This window comes from Oncorhynchus tshawytscha, linkage group LG16 (genome assembly GCF_018296145.1).
Source record: "Oncorhynchus tshawytscha isolate Ot180627B linkage group LG16, Otsh_v2.0, whole genome shotgun sequence".
Classification (NCBI taxonomy): Eukaryota; Metazoa; Chordata; class Actinopteri; order Salmoniformes; family Salmonidae; genus Oncorhynchus; species Oncorhynchus tshawytscha.
The window spans coordinates 53,360,939-53,374,340 of NC_056444.1; the positions used below are offsets into that span (position 1 = coordinate 53,360,939).

The window sequence follows — 13,402 nt, forward strand, 5'->3', positions numbered from 1 at the left end:
AGATGTTTGGGAGTCTTATGGCTTGAAGGTAGCAGCTGTTTTGAAGCCTCTTGGATCAAGACTTGACGCTCCGGCACCGCTTGCCGTGCAGTAGCAGAGAGAACGGTCTAGGACTAGGGTAGCTAGAGACGTTTAGGGCCTTCCTCTGCCTAATGTAGAGGTCCTGGATGGCAGGAAGCTTGGCTCCAGTCATGTACAGGGCCATACGCACTACACTCTGTAGTGCCTTGCGGTCAGAGGCCAAGCAGTTTCCATACCAGTGATGCAACCAGTCAGGATGCTCTTAATGGTGCAGCTGTAGAACCTTTTGAGGATCTGAGGACCCATGTTAAATCTTTTCAGTCTCCTGAGGGGGAATAGGTTTTGTCGAGCCATGACCAGCATTTCAAAGCACTTAATGGCTACAGACGTGAGTGCTATGGGTCGGTAGTCATTTAGGCAGGTTACCTTAGTGTTCTTGGGAACAGGGTCTATGGTGGTCTGCTGAAAACTTGTTGGTATTACAGACTCAGACAGGGAGAGGTTGAAAATGTCAGTGAAGACACTTGCCAGTTGGTCCTCGCATGCTCGCTGTACACGTCCTGGTAATCCATCTGGCCTTGCGGCCTTGTGAATGTTGACCTGTTTAAAGGTCTTACTCACATAGGCTGCGGAGAGCGTGATCACACAGTCTTCCGGAACAGCTGGCGCTCTCATGCATGTTTCAGTGTTATTTGCCTCAAAGCAAGCATAGAATAGTTTAGCTCGTTTGGTAGACTCGTGTCACTGGGTAGCTCTCGGCTGTGCTTCCCTTTGTAGTCTGTAATGGTTTGCAAGCCCTGCCACATCCAACGAGCGTCAGAGCCGGTGTAGTATGATTCGATCTTAGTCCTCTATTGATGCTTTGCCTGTTTGATGATTCGTCATAGCGGGATTTCTTATAACCTTCCGGGTTAGTGTTCCACTCCTTGAAAGCGGCAGCTCTAGCCTTTAGCTCAGTGCGGATGTTGCCTGTAACCATGGCTTCTGGTTGGGGTATGTATGAACAGTCACTGTGGGGACGACGTCATCAATGCACTTATTGATGAAGCCAATGACTGATGTGGTGTACTCTTCAAAGCCATCGGAGGAATCCCGGAACATATTCCAGTCTGTGCTAGCAAAACAGTCCTGTAGGTTAGCATCTGTTTCATCTGACCACTTTTTTATTGATCGAGTCACTGGTGCTTCCTGCTTTAATTTTAGCTTGTAAGCAGGAATCAGGAGGATATAATTATGGTCAGATTTGCCAAATGGAGGTTGAGGGAGAGCTTTGTATGCGTCTATGTGTGTGGAGTAAAGGTGGTCCAGAGTTTTTTCCCCCTCTGGTTGCACATTCTGTCCTGCCAATACAGCGTATAACCAGCCAGCTGTATGTTGATTATGTCGTCGTTCAGCCACGACTCCGTGAAGCGTAAGATATTGCAGTTATGAATGTCCCGTTAGTAGTTTAATCATCCGCGTAGGTCTTCTATTTTATTTTCCAAAGATTGCACATTTGCTAGCAGAATGGAAGGAACTGGAGGTTTATTCGATCTATTTGCTATTTTGGTCACATTCCTATTGTGTGATTCTAAATTGATTTCAGAATCTAAAATAACACCTCGTATTTTAATCTTTATTGAATTAAAATCTGTGGCCAGATTCTCTCTCTGTGCTTTGGCTGCAACAATAAGTACCTCGGTCTTGTCTTGATTTAACTGGAGGAAGTTGTGAGCCATCAAAGTATTTAAATCATTAATACAGTCTAATAATTTATCCGTGAAGCTAAAATCCTCTGGTGACACAGAAATGTAAAGTGGTGTATCGTCTTCGTAGCAGTGAAAATAAATACTGTGCTTTCTGATAACGCTGCCAAGGGGTAACATATATAAACTGAACATCACTGGACCCAAATCTACACGGGAGTTGCGTACCAAGGTGACAGTGAATATTCCTGTGGCGGAGTTACAGTTTTGACATAAATCTACTTGAAAATCTATGGCAAGACTTGAAAATGGTTGTCTAGCAATGGTCAACAACCAAAATAATTGGCCAAATGTTGCACAATCCATGTCTGGAAAGCTCTTAGAGACTTACCCAGAAAGACTCACAGCTGTAATCGCTGCCAAAGGTGCTTCTACAAAGTATTGACTCAGGGGTGTGAATACTTATGTGAAAGAGATATTTCTGAATTTAATTTTCAATACATTTCCAAAAATGTCACTGTTATTATGGCGTTTTATATGTAGATGACTCAGAAAAAAAATCATTTTTTTAATCAGGCTGTAACACAACAAAATGTGGAATAAGTCAAGGGGTATGAATACTTTCTGAAGGCCATGTATATACTTTTGACAAGTTTGAAGATGATCTTCTTTACAGTAGGTCGAGGGCCATGTCCCAATGTAGGCTATTCATTGAAGGACTGATATTAGCATTTTTTGTGAATCATGTTCAAATAAGCTATAAGCAGAGGTGTGGACTCGAGTCACATGACTTGGACTCGAGTCACAAAAATGATGACTTGCAACTCGACTTTGACACCAATGACTCGTGATTTAACTTGGACTTGAGCCTTTTGACTCGAACTGACTTGATACCGTCCCCAAGCGCAAATATAAAAGATTAGGCTGTTAAAAAAGTGTAAATTTAATTTAACGGATTACAGTTTGAATTGGACAGCAGCCAATCAAATTGTGCCAGCTGAGAAAAAATTGCGCGTGGCAGTGCAGAGGAACTTTGGCGAGTGAATTCAGATGGAGCCCTTGCTTGGAAAGATGATACCCCAAATGATTATTTTCGGATATAAAAGACTACGCTGTATCATCAAAAAACGGATTGCAACTTGCAAAACATGTGGGAAGAAAATGACAGACAGAGGCGCAACAACTTCCAACTTTGTTCGACATTTGATCTGCACAAAGAATGGTAAGTCGTGGCTAATATAGTCGACGTTAAAATCAATGGCCCACCACACAGTCAGTCAGTGCGGGAATCTGATCATTGCACCCAAGATTGAGCTACAACTGGCTTGGCAGTTGGTAGACTATATCCTGCCTGATGTTACTGCTGTTCTTAAAGCCATTGACATATGTTAGCCTACTGTAACCACACGTGTTAAGGTTGGGCGATTGTGTACAAGCCTACATTCCCCGATTTCGATCCTCGACAGCTATGTAATATACTAACTATTACTCTTGTTAAAAATATGAAATGGTATTAAATTTGGTGAAGAGCAAGTTTAGGACTTGAGACTTGACTCGGACTTGCCTGTCTTGACTTGGGACTTTTTGGATTTGAGTGCTAAGACTTGAGACTTACTTGTGACTTGTAAAACAATGACTTGGTCCCACCTCTGGCTATAAGTGACTTTGTGGTGCTTCACAATCAATTTGAGATACTTTCGATGATGCACGAAAAATGCTAATATCGGTCCCATGAGTTGAATGAGATTTGTGCCAGAAATGCTAAAACGTTAGCATGTGGAAACAGTGCCAGGGAAACTAAACCAAAGCATGGATTGCTGTCATACCTTCTCCATAGACTGCTTACAATGTTAGGAAACCAATGTGTAATTTTGTAAACTATCCCTTTAAGCATTTTTGGGGAAGGATTCTTAATGTTGTTCTCCCATCCTCGTGTGAATTTAGGTAAATTTAACATGAACATGTGTGTACACATTTGACCTGAAAAATCTATTATTTACACCGCTACTGCTACATTGTGGCCATTTCAGGACGCCATAATATCCACATCAATGGTCATCTTCACTGTACCCATCAGAAGGCAACTCACTGGGCACAGACATCAGTTCAATTTAGAGTTTTGATTTATATTTGGTTGAGTTGTCAACTAACATGAATTCAACGTGAAATCAACAAAAAAATTCACCGTGTCACTGGATTTAAGTTAAAAGTTGGGTAAAAAAACAAAATGCCCTTATGCTGATTACTTTTTGCACATCCAATCAGTTTTCCATGTTGATTCAATGTCATCACATTGATTTTTTTGGGTTGAAATGATGTGGAATCAATTTAGATTGAACCAGTTTTGCGCACTGGTAATTGACTCTGGTGTCTAGGCTATCCTTGTGGTGACTCTCAGTAGATGGTCAATGTACACACAGTTTACTTCAACATGACAGTACTGGTTCTTTTGATAAACACACTAGGCTACTATATAAACAACAGAGATATGATATGTCAGCAGTGCTTAACTTTGGCATGAGCTCACCAGAACTGAGTACCGGCACCTCAAATGTTCTACTGCTTGAGTTTCTGTACCTCATAGAACATTAGCTCAAAGTTAGCACCTAAATATTAAAACGGTACCGGCACTCAAAAGGAGTATCGGCCCCTATTTCAGTCTAGCGATGTATGTCGCACATATGACATACAGTGCCTTCAGAAAGTATTCACACCCCTTGACATTCTCCACATTTTGTTGTGTTACAAAAATATATATTTTTTGTCAACGATCTACACAAAATACCCTGTAATGTCAAAGTGGAATAAAAATACTGAAAAATAAAACACTATCTTTATTTTTGTATTTTTTTTTACCCCAATTTCGTGGTATCCAATTGTTAGTAGCTGCTATCTTGTCTCATCGCTACAACTCCCGTACAGGCTCGGGAGAGACGAAGGTCAAAAGCCATGCGTCCTCCGAAACACAACCCAACCAAGCCACAGCGCACATCCAACCCGGGAAGCCAGCCGCACCAATGTGTCGGAGGAAGCACCGTACACCTGGCGACCTGGTCAGTTTGCAGTGCGCCCGGCCCGCCACAGGAGTTGCTAGTGCGCGATGAGACAAGGATATCCCTACCGGCCTAACCCGGACGACGCTAGGCCAATTGTGCGTCGCCCCATGGACCTCCCGGTCACGGCCGGCTGCGACAGAGCCTGGGCACACTAATATATCTTGAATATGTATGTATTTAACCCCCCGAATCAATACATGTTAGAATCACTGTTGGCAGCGATTACAGCTGTGAGTATTTTTGGTAAATTGTAAGATCTTTTTACACCGGGATTGTGCAACATTTGTGCAACATTCGTCTTGGTAAGCAACTCTGGTGTATATTTGGCCTTGTGTTTTAGGTTATTGTCTTGCTAAAAGGTCAATTTGGCTCACATTGTCTGTTGGAAAGCAGACTGTATCAGGTTTCCCTCTAGGATTTTCTCAGATGCTTTAGCTCTATTCTGTTTCTTTTTATTGCAAACAGGATGCATGTTTTGAAATATGTTGTATTGTGTACAGGCTTCTTTATTTTCACTCTGTCATTTAGGTTAGTATTGTGAAGTAACTACAATGTTGTTGATCCATCCTCCAATCACAGCCATTCAACTCTGTAACTGTTTTAAAGTCACCATTGGCCTCATGGTGAAATCCCTGAGCGGTTTCCTTCCTCTCCGGGCAACTGAGTTATGGAGGATGCTAGTTAGGAAGGATGTCTGTATCTTTGTAGTGAGTAGGTGTATTGATACACGATCCAAAGTGTAATTAATAACTTCACCATGCACAAAGGGATATTCAATGTCTGCTTTTTTTTTTTTTACCCATCTACCAATTGGTGCCCTTCTTTGCGAGGCATTGGAAAACCTCCCTGGTCTTTGTGGTTGAATCTGTGTTTGAAATTCACTGCTCGACTGAGGGAACTTACAATTATCTGTATGTGGGGTACAGAGATGAGGTAGTCATTCAAAAATAATTTGAAACACTATTATTGCACACAGTGAGTCCATGTAACATATTATGTGACTTGTTAAGCACATTTTTACTCCTGAACGTATTTATAACAAATGGTTGAATACTTATTGACTCAAGACACTTTAGCTTTTCATTTGATTCATTTGTAAAAAAAATAAATAATAATAATCAAACAGAATTCCACTTTGAACTTATGGGTTATTTTGTCTAGATCAGTGACACATTTCAATTTAATCCATTTTAAATTCAGGCTGTAACACAACAAAATGTGGAAAAAGTCAAGGGGTGTGACTACATTCCGAAGGCACTGTATATCCAATGATCTTTAGAATTGAGAATCCACATGTAGATAGACCTTATTAGGCAAACCCATGTTTTTCTACATTTAGGAAAGAAAGTTGCTCCACACCTATAAGTTTCTGTAAAGCACACGTTTTAATATTCATGATTTACAAGAAAAAACACTGTACACGTACAACCTCAAATAAGAAATTGAAATCGATATAAACAGCGATATTGGTACATTGTTACACATTGTTATAAAAAAAAAGAAACACTTGAGACAGTACCTCTCCAGAAATATCAAAACAAAGTGACAATCTACCATTTACAAGTTATGACGTTGGCCTAATACTGATTATAAACACACTGAACATGAAATGATTTCTATCCTCTATTCTTTTCAAAGCAGTAAAGTGCTTTATTCTGCTTAACTGTTGGGTGTTAATGGAAGGTATGCATCCCTTACTGTGGACTCAAGGACTGTTTTTGCACAGAGTATTGGAACTGGCATTATTCACAAACCCTTTTTTTATTATAGCAAAATGATCACAGTACTTTTCCCCATGTACTATACACATGAGAGGAGTGGCTGCGGTCAAAATAAGACACCACACAACATTTTGAAACTGGAGTCATTCTCCTTTTTGTGCCACCCTATTTTACGCTAACCCATCAAGTACAGGTGCATCATGGTTAAGTGTGGTGTCAACGTGAACTACTAAACATGTCTGTTTGAATCAATATCGAAGCAAGTGCCATGCAGTGGAGAATTCAAGAACACATACAGTGGTGGCATGGCTTAGTATGTAAAAACTGCCTAGATCAAATCTTGTGATTATGTAACTTCAAGGGAGATATATATATATATATATATATACACACAATACAAATAACTTGCTTTGCAGTTTGAAATACAATTCCACACAAGATATTGCTGTAAAAGAAATATAGTGAAACACATCAACTGAATTAATTGTTCATGTGGTGGTGTATAGCAGGGTTGGAATCATGGGTCTAAATTCAGGAATTACATATAAATTAATTGATTTTATAGCATATTGGGAGTGTGTTACTACTAATAAAGAATTCTATAAAAACAACCCATTTCATTTTAATGCACATTTTGTAAAGTGATTAAAGCCACAGTCTGCGATTTGGGAAGCTGATTGTCAGTTATCTGATTGTCCTTATACACTCACTGCCTTGATTATTCTCAAATGAACTCAATCAATCTGACTTAAAGGCCTACCTTATGAACTAGGCATAAAAAGGGGGTCCTCTGTGATTATCTGCCAGTAGCATTGCCCACTAGATACAGTACCTGAGCGTGACTTTTCTACAACTGCATGGCTCTATCTAATACTGATGGTTAGCTTTCCCTCTTTGTTTCAGGCAACCGAGACGTCACTTGCATCTATTTAGCCTGGCCAATTGACTGTACAGGGTGGCTTCGTCAATCCATACAATCGTATCAACAACCAGGGTAGTTATCCAACGTGACACAGGAGAAAATCATTCCAATACATCGGCTACTATAGACACAAGACTCAGGGGGTACATGTACTCCACCGAACTAAACAAAGGGTTTGGGGTTGAAATGTAAGACAACGGCGTGCTTCTGTTCTGGAACTATGATGCTTTAGCACAGGAGTGATGGGGAATTAACACGGTACGAAGATCATGACCACGCTGATACACTCTTGTATGTACTTTGATTTAAATGGAAACTCTATACATCTGTCTGTCTGAACAGTTATACCTTAAGGAATCTAAATACACATGTTAACCTTTTTTCATTTGACCACAAATCTAATACATTTTACAGAACATCATGTACATATTTACACCAAAAGAAAATTTTATTGATCTAATTGAGTACAGGTATGTGATGGCTTGTTCAATGGAATCTAGCCATACGATGACATCGTGAGCATTTCGGTGTCAGGCTCAAATGTACTGACTTAATTATGACTAAGTCAACGGACTTATTAGTAAGCTGTACTGACTTAGCTGTACTGACTTACAAAAAAACAATAGAGAAATTGTGCTACATACTGGTTGTCCTAAGCCAACCAATCTGTAAAGCAATATAACAAATCAAACGACACTAAACCAGGCCCCTGATGGACATCAGAACAGAAGTCATCTCACTCGCTCTTCCTCGCATCCTCTCTATCCCTCTCTCTGTGAACATAGAGTCCCGTTCTCTCCATCTTGCTCTCCCCCCTCCCCCTGAATCGCTCTCTCCCTCTTTCTCTCAGTGGACGTCACTTTCCATGAACTCCTCCTTGATGGAGTTCTTGTTGCTGCGTGACACTTTGCAGTCGGGCATGTCAAAGCCAAAGTCGGCCCACTCATCAGCGGCGGCAGCGACTGCCTGCGGCCCACCTCCCGGGCGGTTGGATGGGATGGTAATGGTGTGGCGCACACGGAAGTGTACGGCCTCCATGACACGCTGGCGCTGCAGCTCGCCGCCGGGGACGATGGCCATGGCGGCGGCTGCCATGTTGCTGCTGGAGCGGAGGAGCTGCTGGCCATAGTGGTCTTGATGGTGGGAGGAAGGAGGAGGTCCCACCCCGCCGCCCTGCTTCATGTCCTGCAGGCCCCGCCAGATGGCCAGGCGGAACTGCTCTGGGATCTTTAGAGCACTCAGGTCCTAGAGAGAGAGACCGAGAGAGTGAAGGAAAGGAGTGACAGAATGGGAGATAGAAAGGAAAGAGAAGAGAGAGGGAAAGGAGGAGAGTGAATAGTAGAAAGAGAAAGAAAATGAGAGATACTTAATAGACCTCAGGCCACAGTGATCCAACCAAACCTGACCCCCCCCTAGGACTGGAATGATTTACACTGCGTAAATTGCAGAGAGAGTGAATGGGTATTTTACCTCCATGGACAGAGTCTGGAGTTGGTAGAGACTCTGCAGGCCCTGCAATGTGAAGTAGTCGATGCAGTTCTGGCAGCCCAGACTGGTTAGAAAGCTGTGTGGAGAGAGAAGCAGTACCACTTAGATTTAAGACCAGAGTTAGTGTCCACTCCACCGCAGCCAAATTTATGTAGGGAGACAATGTCTACTTCGGTCTACTTCATGTGATTAAAATCCACTACCAGAGTTAACTGTAACTTTATTAAATGGTTAACTATGCCAGAAATGTGCTTGTCTGTACAGATGTAGGATCTTAATTTGATCACCCTGTTGCAGGAGAACCTTCTTGCAATGCAGGACATTTTTAACGTGTAGTGTATTTGAGGTTTAAAAAGGCTTCTGAAGTTGGTAATTTTCATTTAGAAAGTACAGACTTGATTTTCCCTTCTGAACAATATATCAACCCCTACAGAAATGTCCATTAATTATAATCCACATAATTCACATTTTTGGTTGCAGCAGGATTATTTTCCTGCTGTAGCAAAACTGTCTTAAATTTAAGATCCTACATCTGTACCTATCGTAAAACTAAAATGATGGTTTCATGTCCAATAAGGAACAAAGAATATTACGATCAATTACAAATGGAACAATTTCTCAATGACTATGGTTATTAATTTCCGTCAAATCAAATTCATGCAGTTGTATTAAAGATTCATAAAAGCCAATTTGGTTGAATTAAAACCTTTATTATAAATACATGGATATAAAATTCTCGTCTACAAACACTTTAAACAAAACAAAATGTACAAAACAGTATACGATAATAACCATGTTCATTCTAATGCTGCTTTTTGTCTGGGTACAAACGGTGCAAAATGGAAGCCCTAACATTATGACAAAACAACGTCTTAGTTTGAATGCAATGCTAGGCACTAATAGATTAGGAAACTGTTTCTCATGTTCCAATACCGATTTCCCTTGTATTCTGCATATGATTAGAGGGAATGAATGGAAATAAGATGCTAAGATGGACAAGTTGTTCATTTAGATTTGAAAAACATAATATTGGAATTCTCTGATGGGTAAACATACTGTATTGCTAATACAACTCCCCAAACCGTAGGAAAGTGAAACAGCAACCTATTCCTCCAAATCCGACCAGCAGAGCATTCGCTTAACGTTGCAACAAAACCCCAGAAACGTCTTACTATCAGACCAAAGTAAAGGAATAACGATTCATTAAAGCTTGGTGGAATTTTTGTCCAGTTTCTTTTAATTTCTCTACAGTCTTATACAGTTCAATGTAAATGCCTGAAGTAGGTACACAAAATGGCTGTGTTCTCTGTGAGAGAAACAATATGACCCCAATTATTCTAAGCTGCTCTGGGACATATTATAGGTAGAGAAACCAAGGAAGATGAGAGAAACTACCCTCCATGTTGGCAAACATGTCATGACAGCACCATTCCCATTTCAATCCTTACCAGAATATAAGGAACTTTTGGTGCCAAGATGGCGACTGCAGAGATCTCAAACAGAAAAGGCCCTATAATCTATTTATCATAGATGGCTCTGACTGTTGGTTTGTGTCAGTGGGAGAGGAAGACAGTGTCATTGGAGGGGGAGGTACCTGACTAGGCTGGGGTCAGGGTTATACGGAGGGGGAGGGGTGCAGTGCGACGTGGACAACATGGACTGGCCGCCCCCATGTCCCCCGTTCATGTCACTGTTGGTCTGCATGTGGTGACTGTTGAGCATGTTGGGACCTGTGGGAGAGGGGACAGGAACAAATCAATAGGAGCAATCAATAGGACAATGCTCTCAGAATGATGTCATTCAGAGGTTTTTCAGAGGTTTGCCAGAGTAGCTTCTAATAACTAGCCTCGTTCCACCATCCTGATCTCGCAAGATAACATTCTGAAAGGAAATAAGATATCCTGACTGCTGCGCTATCTAATGGCACCCATTAGCTGTGATAATACACACACACACACACACACACACACACACACACACCCATTCCCCCCAATTCCCCTGACAAACACTCACCCACGTGCCCCATGTTGGGGAGGGGGTTTTGCTGAGACTGGTGGCTCCCATGGCCCCCGTGCAGCTTGTTCATGTTGGACAGGGGAGATCCATAGGAGGACGGTGATGCTACGTGGGTCCTGGGAATTGGAGAGGGGGAGATGACGGACGTGTGTAAGAGGGTAATATTTGTATGTGTGTTAGACAACACAGGTATGCATGGACGGAATGAGTGTATTTGGGTTTGTGTGTGTGCGCGCACCTGTGTCTGTGTGCTTGTCTGTGTGTGAGAGAGAATGTGTTTGTGTGTGTGTGTGTGTTTGTGCATTTGCATGTATGCATATTTGAGCTGGTGTGTGGCCGACTTACTGTCTCTGAAGCAGCTGTTGCTGTTGTTGTCTGTAGGAGTCCACCAGCTGCTGTGGTACGAACTCCACCAGCTCTAGACTGTCCTTGATCTTCATCAGCAGGTCAAAGTTCTCTCTGCCACGAACCTGCACACACATATAATATATATATATATATATATATATATATATCTATATATATATATATCTATATATATATCTATATCTATCTATCTATCTATCTATCTATCTATCTATCTATCTATCTATCTATCTATCTATCTAGTAGTTGAACACCTACTCATTCAAGGGTTTTTCTTTTTACTATTTTCTACATTGTAGAATAATAGTGAAGACATCAAAACTATGAAATAACACATATGGAATAATGTAGTAACCAAAAAAAGTGTTAAACAAATCAACATATATTTGAGATTCTTCAAATAGCCACCTGTTGCCTTGATGCCAGCTTTGCACACTCTTGACATTCTCTCAACCAGCTCCATAAGGTAGTCACCTGGAATGCATTTCAATTAACAAGTGTGCCTTCTTAAAAGTTCATTTGTGGAATTTCTTTCCTTTTAATGTGTTTGAGCCAATCAGTTGTGCTGTGACGAGGTAGGGTAGGGGGGTATACAGAAGATGGTCTTTTACCAAATAGGGCTAAGTCCATACTATGGCAAGAACAGCTCAAATAAACAAAGATAAACGACAGTCCATCATTACTTTCAGACACGAAGGTCAGTCAATACGGAACATTTCAAGAACTTTGAAAGTTTCTTCAAGTGAAGTCGCAAAAACTACCAAGCGCTATGATGAAACTGGCTCTCATGAGGACCGCCACAGGAAAGGAAGACCCAGAGTTACCTCTGCTGCAGAGGATAAGTTCATTAGTTAACTGCACCTTGGATTGCAGCCCAAATAAATTCTTCAGAGCTCACGTAACAGACACATCTCAACATCAACTGTTCAGAGGAGACTGCGTGAATCAGGACTTAATGGTCGAATTGTTGCAAAGAAACCACAACTAAAGGTCACCAATAAGAAGAAGAAGACTATTTGCTTGGGCCAAGAAACATGAGCAATGGACATTAGACCGGTGGAAATCTGTCCTTTGGTCTGATTAGTCCAAATTTGAGATTTTTGGTTCCAACCACCGTGTCTTTGTGAGATGCAGAGTAGGTAAACGGATGATCTACACATGTGATTCCCAACATGAAGCACGGAGGAGGAGTTGTGATGTTGTGGGGGTGCTTTGCTGGTGGCTGTCTGATTTATTTAGAACTCAAGGCACACTTAACCAGCATGGCTACCACAGCCTTCTGCAGCGATACGCCATCCCATCTGGTTTGCGCTTAGTCCCACTATCATTAGTTTTTCTACAGGACAATGACCCAACACTCCTCCAGGCTGTGTAAGGGCTTTTTGACCAAGAAGGAGAGTGATGGAGTGCTGCATCAGATGACCTGGCTTCCACAATCACCCGACCTCAACCCAATTGAGATGGTTTGTGATGAGTTGGACTGCAGAGTGAAGGAAAAGCAGTCAACAAGTGCTCAGCATATGTGGGAACTCCTTCAAGACTGTTGGAATAGCATTCCTTGTGAAGCTGGTTGAGAGAATGTCAATAGTGTGCAAAGCTGTCATCAAGGCAAAGGGTGGCGACTTTGAAGAATCTAAATCAAAAATGTATTTGGATTTGTTTAACATTCTTTTAGTTACTACATGATTCCATATGTGTTATTTCACAGTTTGTCTTCACTATTATTGTACGATGTAGAAAATAGTAATTAGATGTATATCTATCGAGGGGGTGTGGTAAATGCACAATATACCACAGCTAAGGTCTGTTCTTTAAGCACGACGCAACGTGGAGTGCCTGGATACATCCCTTAGCTGTGGTATATTGGCCATATACCACAAACCCCTGAGGTGCCTTATTGCTATTATAAACTGGTTTTCAACGTAGTTACAGCAGTATACGGTCTGATATACCACGGCTGTCAGCCAATCAGCATTCAGGGCTCGAACCACCCAGTTTATAAATAAATAAATATATCTTACAGGCATATAGTAAATCTCCTCTTCACCATGCCGCCGTCTCTTCATGCCTGGACTAGGAATGTTTGGAGGGGTCTGTTTGAAAGCTAAATGTTGGGAGTACAAACAA

General features: G+C 41.4%; 1 protein-coding gene across 3 annotated transcripts in view; it reads right to left on the reverse strand.

The window, feature by feature from the left end:
• Nucleotides 1–6,128: 6,128 nt before the first annotated feature.
• The window catches only part of tp73 (tumor protein p73), a 45,895-nt gene continuing 38,621 nt past the window's right edge, over nucleotides 6,129–13,402 (reverse strand). For all 3 annotated transcript variants that reach the window (XM_024375399.2, XM_042299357.1, XM_024375401.2), the window contains 6 exons: nucleotides 13,297–13,379; nucleotides 11,255–11,379; nucleotides 10,907–11,025; nucleotides 10,488–10,623; nucleotides 8,876–8,969; nucleotides 6,129–8,650 (listed from right to left, as the gene is read on the reverse strand). In XM_024375399.2, coding sequence (XP_024231167.1) covers nucleotides 8,252–8,650; nucleotides 8,876–8,969; nucleotides 10,488–10,623; nucleotides 10,907–11,025; nucleotides 11,255–11,379; nucleotides 13,297–13,379 — 956 coding nt within the window. In that variant the 3' untranslated portion in view covers nucleotides 6,129–8,251. The remainder of the gene's footprint in view (nucleotides 8,651–8,875; nucleotides 8,970–10,487; nucleotides 10,624–10,906; nucleotides 11,026–11,254; nucleotides 11,380–13,296; nucleotides 13,380–13,402) is intronic.